This window comes from Cupressus sempervirens, chromosome 2 (assembly GCF_028749045.1).
Source record: "Cupressus sempervirens isolate cs-2001-9-10 chromosome 2, ASM2874904v1, whole genome shotgun sequence".
NCBI lineage: Eukaryota > Viridiplantae > Streptophyta > Pinopsida > Cupressales > Cupressaceae > Cupressus > Cupressus sempervirens.
In genome coordinates this window covers 218320793-218332720 of record NC_143119.1, presented here as the reverse complement: position 1 = coordinate 218332720, position 11928 = coordinate 218320793, and the positions used below count along the sequence as shown (strand labels likewise).

Here is an 11928-nt window from a genome sequence, read left to right as displayed (position 1 = left end):
TGATATGGGACTACCTCGTACTCTTTTTCGAGAGGCGCTTGGCGCTACAAACGAGGCATACATACCTTACCCCCCAGGTGAAGCACTGGAACTTCCCTCACCCATCCTAGTGCTACTCCAACTCAAGCGCACTTAACTACGGAGTTTCCTCCATGGTTAAATCCACTCTACTTGCAGCCCCATTTGCAAAACCTTCACCAAGTGTTGTGTTTTATCAATAGTTCATTAGAAAGCCACTTAAGCCATTTTCATTATTCAATCTAAAAAAATTGAAAAATAACTAAGTTCAACTTTTAAAAAATTTGATTGTTTTCTTAATAATAAAATACTATAGTGGAGTAAAGAGAGTTTTGTGGAGAATAAAAAACAATTACCTTCAAGGTAACACCTATGAAAAATATGTGACAAATCAAAGATTTGAATATGTCATAGAAGGTGTTTCTTAATTTAAATATTTTGAAAACTATTTTATCAATATTATTTTTTATTTTTTTTAGTATGAAAAAGATAAAGAAATGTTATGAAGATTGAATTATTTTTAAAATTGATATAGTAATAAGTTGAAAATTAAAAAAATAATATATATATATATATATATATGAAAATATTTGGAAGAAAATAAATCAAAGGTAGAGGAAATGAAATCCAAACATAATGAACACTTTAATGAGATAATCATGGCAAGCACCTATGTAGCACTAATAAAGGTTGCTTACAAATTAAGTTTGTAATTTTTTAGACGGTAGTTTTGCATTGAGATGTATGCCTAAGGCTTATGTGGAGGTAATTACATAGATTTGGGGACTTACAATTGATGCATCTTTGGGGATAAGGGAAAGCTTTTAGACTCATCATAACATGAGAATCTAGGGAATGGGGAAGCATGTTTGTGGGTGGTTCAAACTTTTTTAACTCACATTAAGGAGAAATACTCGGGCTTCACTTTTAGGTTACTTTTAGAGTTTTATTATTAAAAGATCTTTCATTAAAATAATGATGGTTTTCGAGTTTTCTTGTTTAAAAATCTAAGAATGGCTATGGTGGGGTATGATGATGATTTATTTATCAATTCTTATGGAGTATTTTTTTTTTTCATACGTTACAGTCGAACATTGTGATTGAAATAATTGATAGGAATAAGGACAATGAAATGTCAATTGATAGGAACGTGGACAATGAAATGTCTTCCCTTGTTGACATTGAAGTGTTTTTTTTTTTTAATGTCTATTTATGTCCATTTAGAAGTTATATTTTTCATTTTTAAAAGGATTATTTGTAATTATATAAAAGAAGTTTGTTATGGGGTTTTTTTCATTTAGGGTATATCGTGTTTATGGATTATTTAGGGTAATATATCTTTTATGGAATTGTTTCTATATAAATGAACATAAATTGGATTTGATAATTTGGTTTTTATAAATTTGAGAAATTTCAATCGTATTCTAACAATATGATGAATACATTAAGATACAAAAGGAATTGGAATATATGAAAGAACAAAAATCATATTCTTTAGAAGAAATCAAATGTTCATATTTCAAGTCAAGAAAGTAACAAATAAATATCTCAAGACTTTTATCAACATACATCTTCTCATAACTATCTAATCTAAATGAATGTTTTATAAATTCTTGCGACAATGGTTTTTTTAGATCACAACAATGTTTGTATGAGAAAAGAAGTGACTTGCCTAACTAAGGGTTTTTGGATTACATGGATTGTTCATTAAGCGTGTTAAAAAGTTGTCAAAACTAGCTAGAACGAGTTGTAAAACCTACAATAGGATTGATGGTTAAAATAGCAATAAGTTGGCATTAATCCTCTTTTGATAAGTAGGAGATATTTCCACAGCGAGTCAAATTGTGATATTGCTATCAGGATCTAACTGTGTAGTTTTGAGTCAAATTCATTGACCCATATTTCATGAGTAGTGATTCATACATGAATCCAACTCTCATGAGAATAAATGGAACACTTAGCACTCATTGGATCTAGGTGATGCTCATAGAGGTGAAGCACGAGAACTTCCCAAGAGGTCACCCATCCCAATACTACTCTTGCTTGAGCGTGCTTAACTACAAAGTTTCCACCATGGTTAAACCCACTCTGCTTGCAATCTCATTTGGAAAATCTTCACCAAGTGCTATGCGTTATGAACCATTCATTAGAAAGCTCCTTAAGCTCATCAAGTGATAAGTAGGAGATATTTCCACATCAAGTCAAATTGTGATATTGCTATCACGACTTAACTGTGTAGTTTTTTAGTCAAATTCATTGACCCATATTTCATGTGTAGGATTCATGTATGAATCACTACTCATGAAATATGGGTCAATGAATTTGACTCAAAAATAGTTAAATCCTAATAGCAATATCACAATCAATCCGTCATGGATGACAAAACATCTGATCTTATGAAAAGGGACCAAAGTTCATTGCCAAAAATAACAAAAATGGTAATTATGAAAGCTTATTGTAATTAACAAACACTTATGTGTCAAAGATACATGTAAGAAATAGTTATGAATTAAACTTTGTTGTTGATGTCAAACACTCCTAAAACCAATGAAGCGTCCCATTGATTTGGCATCGTTGATTCAATATCTAACTAATTACAACTCTAAATAAGATATAACATATAATTGGGAGTGTTTTTGAAGATATATATGTGGCAAATTTAACATCAGTATTTTGAATCACAGTAGGTTATTAATCTGTTTTTAAGACCGTCTTGTACAGGATGGGAAGAAATCTTCAATGTATTCTCTGTTAGAATAGTCTGTCATTGTTTTCCACCACTTATTTAAGTTATTATAGCTTATCCTTCATAGTTATTCGATGAATTTACTTTTATTAAGTTATACGATATTAGCTTTTAAAATAAAATTGAAGGCTCCCATGCCATTCTCGTAGTATTATCTTTTACAATCAATTTATTTGCAATAAAATTATATGTTAATTAGCCTTCTCTCTTTAGCTTTTTTTCATCTCATAATCTTTAATTTTTTATATTTATTTTGTTGTACTATTTTGTAAATTTAATTTATTTTCAATCTTTTAATTTTTTCCAATGTAGGTTATTCTTTATATAAATCTGCATCTTGTACTATCAAATTGTTTGCAATTCAGTTAAATTTAATAACAAAAATAAATTGAATTATAAGAATAAATGTGATTCAATTTACTGATTTATATTTGTTATTAGTAGTACTAATGAATTTACTCATTTATATTTATTTTCCAATCAAAATTGTCTTTGTATTCTCTTACCTAGAGGACACTTTGGTTTTTTCCCTTTTTCCAAATGCAACACTTAGTTGCATCTTGTAATATCATATTGTTTGCAAGTCAGCTATATTTAATAATAAAAGTAGATTGAATTATAAGAATACATGTGACTCAATTATTTATATTTTTTATTAGTAATAATAATTAATTTACTGATTTATATTTATTTTCCAATCAATTGTCTTTGTATTCTTGACAGGATTAAAACATATATCTTACCTAAGGGTACACTTTGTTTTTTCCCCTTTTTACCAAATGCAACACTTAGTTTTTTGACCTTTTTCCATATGCGCACTGCTGTTTTTTTTCCATTTTTCCAAAACACTTTTAAGTTTTCTTCCTTTTTTCATGTCACTTTTTCCCTTAGTTTGTTTTCCCTTTTTCCAAATGTCCATTTTTCCTTTTTTTTCCCTTTTACCAAATGCCTAGTTTTTTCCCTTTTTTCCAAATGCCCATTTTCTTCCTTTTTCCAAATGCATTTTTTCCTTAGTTTGTTTTCCTTTTTTCCAAATGCCTTTTTTTACCTTCAAATGTCTATGCATACTTTATGTTTTAATTTAGCTATATAACCAATATCAACTTAAATTTTAATTTAAAAAAGTTGGGAAGACAATAAATATGTTAGAGAGAACTTTCAATGTAAATAGGTACAATATGAATTTTGGCTGGTGTTTATTTTAGCTCAGCTTACAGGAAAATGTTCTATGATAAGCCAACTAAAACACCAATAATACAAAAACAATTGACGGATAAAAAAAGGTATTTAGGAAGAGAAAAGTGTGTTCACCTAGGTAAGATATTTTTTTAGTTTGTTGTAAATGTCTCCCTTGGTAAGTTACACATTTTAGTGTGCTAATTAGAGGTTGCCCATTTTCAATAATAGACAGAGTCTCAAATAAATTATTTATTATTCCTTTTACTTGATAACCATAATCTCTTTAAAATTTTGTTTACACCAAAAACTAGATTTCTAATTTATAAGAAATATTTCAAATAAAGTCTATATTTATTATTCTATTATTTATTTTACTTCTAACCATCATCTTTTAGAAAACTATTCAGAACAAAGACTAGAATTCTATTTTTGTAAAAAAACCCCTTAAAACTTCCAATGAATTATTCTATTATTTCTCATACTTATTAATCATGCTCTCATATAATATTGTTATTGCAATTGAATTTCCTAATATCTCTATAAGAAACTCTACATCTATCTTATAGATAACTTCCAATATAATATCATATTACTCCATTTACTTGTAATGAGTGTACCCTACTAAAATTCTTCTTCTTCTTTTTTACTTCCTAACCATTATTTTTAAGTTCATAGTGACTAAAGAAATTATTTAATATTTCATAATTAAACTCGTGCTACATTATTTTTCTCTTTTTTTGTTTTTCCCTTTAATCATACTCTCTTGAATAATAAATTTTATTAGTATTTCTTGTTACATTATTTTTCTCTCCTTGTTTTTCTTGTTAATCACACTCTCTTGAATAATAAATTTTACTAGTATTTCTAAACCTTTTACAGAGAGCATAAGGCAAGTCTAACTTTACACACAACTCCAAGGCAACCCTACGAACAAGCCAATGCAAGATCCCGACTAGGGTTATGAAGAGGTTGGCACTTCCACCTACAGGTGCTCGATCACTCGAAAGGATAGGAGGGTGGTTTGGAGAAACTTTGACAACTCCAAGGCCAATTTGGGGATCAAAAGAGAGATTATTCGCACCCAGGTTAGAGAGAATGAAGAAGGCCAAGGAGAATGATTATCCTCAGTGACATTGCCAGGGAGAATCCGAAGATGGATGTCCTAAATAATGCTAAGAATAGTGTTGTGGATAGCTACAAGACCACTAAATGGCTCTACCATGAAATCCTCGAGCTCAAACACAGAGTCAACGTGCTAGAAAGGGAAACCTACAACATCAAGAATAGGGTTAATGAAGATGAGCTTAGCAAGGAGAAGAAAATGGACACTTTCAATACTCATTCCCTTGAGATGGTGAATACCTTGCAAGGCATTGCCAAGCAAAATATCAACATTCTCAAGGAAAATGAGAGCATCAAAAGGTTCATCCTCTTTGGGGATGATCCAAATAATGGCAAGGAACAAGAACAGGAACAAGACATCATCCTGAAAGACAAGCCTTTGGATGAAGGTGCAAGGAAAAGACCCAGGTCTAGCACCAAGAAGAAAGATACACCGACTTCTGAGCAGGAGCCTTTGAAGATGAAGGAGTAGAGCAAGCTGTTCCAACTCGAAATCAATGCTACTGAGATGCTCAAAGACATCGTCGGACGTGTCATGGCCTTTGGCGGCCTGTCCTGGTTTTTTGGCACTTCTCCCAAGCTTTTCCCTGTTTATTGTTTTAGGGAGGAGTTGTTTTGCTTTCAGGCACTCGATTGCCTTCTTCGTTTAAACTATTGACTACTTTAACTATGTATGGAGTTTCAAGACCCTTTTAAAGCCTTTTTTCCTTAATCAAAAACTTTACATGTAACTCCTAATTGTCCTAAGCTTTCATAATTAACACTAATTGATATTATAATGATAAGAACCTCTCATAATTAACACTAATATATATTATTAAAACTTCTCTTCAGAAACAAATTAAATACATCAGTCTCGTATGCAAATCATCAAATTTCCTAACTTTTCATGGTAAATTCTATAACAAACCAAAAAAAAGCATCAATTCAAGTGTCAATCTTAGCAGCTTCCACAATGAAGTGTACATATATGCTGTAGACAATATAAACCTCCAATACATTATAATATCCTTGCTAGACCATGCTACTGTCTACATCGAAAGCTATCCCAATATCTAGCCTTCCTCACTTGTACATCTCCCTCATTAATTATAAAATCATCCGCTCCATTCTTTTATTCTTCAGTTAATTTCCTCGTTCCTCGTTCATCGCGATTCCCTTCCCATCTTGTTTTTTTTATAGTCGAGGAGGGGTTTTATCCTTCATTTCTCACAATTCTTGGACTATTCTTCGTATCTCACTATTCTTGCATTCTTTCATCATCTTTCATCATCTCACTATTCTTGCATTCTCTCATATGATGGATCAGTGATAAAAAATATTGATACTTAAAAAAAAACATACACAATCCAATCCAGAAGCATTGATTATGAAAATTTCAAATAAGATTAAATATCTTTCAATTTTATTTCAAATAAGATTTAAAAAAAATACACAATCCAATCCAGAAGCATTGATTATGAAAATTTCAAATAAGATTAAATATCTTTTAACTACCAATTGTACTACTATAACTGTCAAAATTCTCCCAGAAATAGAAATAATCCATAAGCTAATGATGGACAGTAAAAACCCCACAACCATTATCCCATTTAGCAATATACAAGTTCAATACTTCTACTAAAATTGCAAAATACACCCACCATAGCTTCAGGAAACATATTGTTCATCATCAAATAAAAAATTCAGGGTAAAATTACTACTATAAAGCTCTCACCAAGTTTACAACCAGAAGGATTACCAGTGTGGAAGGATACACTCCCCTGTTAACAATTATATAATTATCTATCTACAGACTTCACTTTTTTGGATTATATATTGATGGGTAAATCCTAGTTTTAGTTTTACCCTTTTATAGCAACTTATCTAGCTAAGATCCCAAGATCTTGAAAAAAAGTGCTTTCGAATCTTCACAGCTATGGCAGCTTTACTCTGCCATGGCGCGCCTTTTTGCACAAATTACACCAACTTGTATTTTACTCTCCCAGCTTTAAGCGAATTAAAAAAGCTATTTAACTCAATTTTCCAAGGTAAAATTAAATTTTGCAGTGACGAATTTACAGGGAACACAAAACATCAATCTCTTTCAATCCCATTTGTGTGAACCAATAATGGAAAACAGAGGAATATAACAAATTTAGGCCTGTAAATAGCGTCTGTTACAAGACAGAAAAATCATAAAAAAGAAAAAATATTGACAGAAGAAGACATGCATCAGTGACTCAAGAGAGAGTTGGATGCAGAGATCTTGCAAATCCATTAATGGTGGAGTAGCTCTTGGAACTGAAGCCCAGGCATCCGAACAGTCCCTGCCTGTAGGGCAAATAAGTCTTACGCCGCAGCTCCTCCGCCTGAGCTCTATTTGCGGTGTAATGAAGCTCATGAGCGGAAACTGGAACCCTCCTGCCGCCATTAACACTTCTGGTGGTCTGGTTTCCAGAATTTGCGACAGAATTTGAAGGATTCTTGTTCTTTACCTTAAATTTCTCAGTATTCTTGGCCGAAGATGAGCCTGAGGCTTCATGAGGCGTTTTCTTGGCGGAAGCCTTTGAAGAAGATAAATGCTGTTGCTTTGCAGGGCTGCTGGAAAAAGAAAGCGCCCAAAGCTTCTCTCTGGTGTGGCCTCTGCCCTCACTCTTACTCCTGTAAAGAAAATCTTTAAGGCTCATCCATCTCTTCGACCCGGATTTTCCCTTCTTAGCCGAAGCAACGGCCGCAGCTTCGTCATTTTTAGCCTTTTCCTCATCTTCATTCTCCTCCAATTTCGCCGCCTCTGCCTCAGACCCCGGAGGATGCCATTGCGGTGAGCTTCTCAAAGGCGAAAGAGATCTAGTCCGCCTGTGCCGGGACTTGTCACGGCAAAGCCCTCTCTCACGGCACCTCTCAGTCCTCTCCTCCTCCAGATCTTCCCCCTCATCTTCCAGATCGATAAGCGGCCTCAAAGCCTGGGGTTTTTCCAGATGCGCACTGAGCTTCATAGGTCGAATCAGACCATTACAGAAAAGCTCATCCGCCGAAGCAGCGCCTCCATCAAACTCAGAAAAGCGGGCACTAAACTCGAAATCCGAACCAGAGCCGCTAGGAGAAACATCGGCCCGAGAAGCAGCTGAATCTTCCTCCATTTTCAGACTCTGCTTACGCGCAGGCGACCGAACAGGGCTAGCAGGAGCGCTGAAGAAAAATCCGGCACGGTGACGACCAGGGCTAGAAGGTGCGCTCAAATAAGGAGGCGAACTACAGGCACTCTCATACACACAACAATTTCCACCGCCATTGTTGCCCATGACAGGCGATCCAATCCCAACCACCCGCAACGTCTCCATTTGTAATCGTTCTCCTCACAGATACACACAAATCTCACCTCTCTGAATCACAAAGCTCATGAAATACACCGATTTTGAGACTTCTAGAACGCCAGAACACTTGCAGAACACGCAATAATGGCCGCCATCGTCGAAATCTTTAATCCCAATCCAAAAAAACATGGCATTTGCTTATCATCATCCTCCCCCAACAGTCTATATCATAATAAAACTCCAAATCCTGACAGGCTTGCAGACGGTCACCTATAAATTACTCTAGAAGCCTTAATTAACTCTGGTTAGTAAACCCGGGGTTAAGAACGCGGTTAGCCTCTCACGTGCGAAGTGTGCGGATGTCATGTGCCCGTTTATGCGATGGCGATATTACCGAGATAGTGGGCTTCATTAAAACTAAACTGTGTAAATTTCATTGTCCGATTAACGGCTCAGATGAGATCCGGAGAAGTTGGAATGAATGATGACCGTTCGTACTCTTAAGTGTGCGAATGCATGTAGTCCTTGTTATTAAATATTGAATTAAGGAGTTTCTGACAGTTTGCTTATGGGGTGTTTATTGTTGTTAAACACGTAATGTGAGGTCACGTCTAGCAGCGACTTTACCAAGTCAAACAAGATATCAAGGTGGTAGGGACCTTAGGTCTCTTTTATTTTGGTTATTTAATTCTCTCTACAACCTAGGCAATTGCACGGAAATCATATTAACATATATTATTTTGTTTTATTTTAACTCTGACATTATGATTAGATCTTAAAACTTGGTATTAGAAAGGTTAGTCATCCTAAATTTTGATTCTTATTGTTGTACATAGGGTTGAAGAGTAGTTGGGTCTTTTTGATGGATTAGATTGTGTATAAATTTTTATTTATCAATGTTTTGAATTATGTTTTGTAATTCATTGTCAAGATGTCTTAGATCAAAGGAGAAGTAGCATCACTAGTGGAGTGTATTTCAATAATCGAACAGAGATTAAAAGCCCACTAGAATCATTTATAGGTCAATAATCCATATTTTTTGAAAAACAATTGGTTAAAATTTAGATGAAATATGCAAGTTTATTATTATCGATAGTGCATCATTATTGAGTCATTTGTGCAAAACTTGCATGATTACTAGGGCATTTGTGTAAACATATTAGATCAATTTGTGCAAACTTTTAGTTCTCTAAGCAAATGGGTAATGATGCGTAAGGGCTCATGTTTCAGGCAATATTGGCCACTTTTTTACCTTTTAACACTCGGAAATTCTACAAGGAGCATAGTTACTATCGAAAAGGTAAAAAATATTTTTTAAGCAATTAAGTAGCATGTGAAAACAGCAAAAATAAAATCATTGAAATCTTATGCAGAGTAATGTTTTGGCTATATGGATGCAAGAAATTAGCTAAAATGGCTATGGTACATATCTCCTAATAGTCATTTGTTTTACTAAGTACTTATGGGAAAGAGAGGTTTAAATAGTCATCCACCCTAATTTTGTTGGACACAACTATTATCCACACAAAGTAGCACTATCCTACCATAGAAAAAAACAATTTTGTGTATCATGGTGAATTTTCACATAGTTTTCATTGATTTACATATTTTCACATGGTTTTAACTGGTTTGATCCTCATAATCTTTCTCTACAAAAATCATGGAAACACGTTGTGTTATGTCGATTTGTGTTTTTACAATCATGATATTTTGTGTGGAGAACAATTGAGCTAATTTTGTGAAACATAAAATTTGATGATGATAATTTTGTTATTCTAAATTTCAATTATCACTATTCAAGACATGGTTACATATTTGTAGTTTGAGCTTCTTCATGTACTCTAATTCTCTATATTGGTATTAACTTTCCAATTCTACGCACTTGCATTTTGACCTATGAAATACTCTTTTGTCTTAGTAAGCACTTGTATAATTGGGGGAATGATAAAGGTTTGAGACTTATTCATCCCAAAAAATGTGCAACCTTTGATGACGAAAAGTTAGTTATTATAAAATTGATCATCTCTCTTGTTTATTTGTAATTTGGTCTTTTGGTGTACTTATATTCTCTATATTATTGTTAACTTTTCAATTCTTTGCACTTGCATTTTTACCTATGTAATACTTATTTGTCTTACTAAGCACTTGTACATTTTGGAGAAAGAGAAAGGTTGTAAGAGCCTTACTTTGTGTAGCCTCAAATTTGACAATGACAAGTTTATTACTCTAGCACTCTTCTAGACATGGTACACATTTACAACCGGGTGTTAATGATGTACTTTTATTCTCTATATTGATGTTAACTTTTTAAATTTATATGTTACCATTTTCATTACCTATGTAATTCTCATTTGCCTTATTAAAAATGTGTACAAGTAGGGGAAAGGGAAAGGTTTTAATCAAATATCATAAGCCTCTTAATTAGCATTTTGAATTTCAAATGTATTGGGGTTTCTTTATATGAAACTTAAGAGCTTATAGCTATTGTTTTGACTTTTTAGTAGTTATCAAAACATAGTTTGATTTTCTATGCACACTAAGGTCAAAAAGTTTTCATCTCAAGGTGTTGTCTCAAACATATAATTTATTGCTCTAATAATTGTTTCCTTTCACCACCATAAAATTTAGATAGTTTATCCAATACATATTTCTTTAACCAATGTTTTGATAAATACTTTTGCATGCATGCCCCAATAATTGTGTACTATGGGTACCACTAAAGTTAAACAACTTCAATTAAAAATAAAAAAGTTTAACTACTATATATACAAGTGGCTAGTATTGGTACATGTGAAATATTTGATTGAACTTTAAATTATAATGTAAGAATGAATATTTATTGATATAAGGTGGTTAATGGGTCTTTGCCCTTATGTTATAGACATAGGGAACCCCTTTTTTATTCATTGATAAGAGTTAAGAAGCTCAATATTGATATATAAGATGCCTAAATGATACATTAAAGTATAGTATCTATTGATGTAAATGTTGATGGGATGCATGATAATCATAATTCTTTGATTCAATATCTTCCAATCAACCCATAAAGTATTAATGGTATGAACTCATTTTTGATCAAGTCCCTTCCTTATATTAAAAAAAATACAATAAAGTTAAATATTCACAAAAAAAGGGGGCCGAGAGAAACAGGATCACCCCGCAAGTTCATATGGCCAAAGGCCGTCTATTAACTATTCATAAAAAAAATCAAAAAACATAAAAAATCCTCAAGTTGCAAACATAGCACTAGCCAAAGGAGGAGGATCCTTATCATCAGAACCTCACCCAAGGGTGGGGTGAGTAGATAGCTTAAGGGGAGCCCATCTATCATCAGCAGTAGCAGCATTATCTTCATCTTTCTCTCCCTCAGGTTTGGGAGTAGAAATGGCTAAGTCCAACCAAGGAAAAACCCACTCGGGATTTGAGTGCGCAGAGGGCCAACCAATAAGAGGAGTAGCAAGAGGAGCCATTGGGGACCACCCTGAGCCAGACCTTCAAGGAGGCGAGGCAGAGCGGTGCCAACCACCAAATCCTCCAGAAGAGTAGCATTGACCAAAAGCACCACTA

General features: G+C 33.5%; 1 protein-coding gene across 1 annotated transcript; it reads right to left on the bottom strand.

Annotated features, from left to right (window-relative positions):
• Positions 1-7127: 7127 nt before the first annotated feature.
• Positions 7128-8604, bottom strand: LOC149571832 (uncharacterized). Its single transcript, XM_089813244.1, has one exon. The coding sequence runs from the start codon at positions 8386-8388 to the stop codon at positions 7288-7290; it is 1101 nt and encodes a 366-aa protein (XP_089669370.1). The 5' UTR covers positions 8389-8604; the 3' UTR covers positions 7128-7287.
• Between the last annotated feature and the right edge of the window lie 3324 nt (positions 8605-11928).

Bases quoted from the DNA above. Each gene is read 5' to 3' on its own strand.
- LOC149571832 (XM_089813244.1), bottom strand. From the start codon at position 8,388: ATGGAGACGTTGCGGGTGGTTGGGATTGGATCGCCTGTCATGGGCAAC.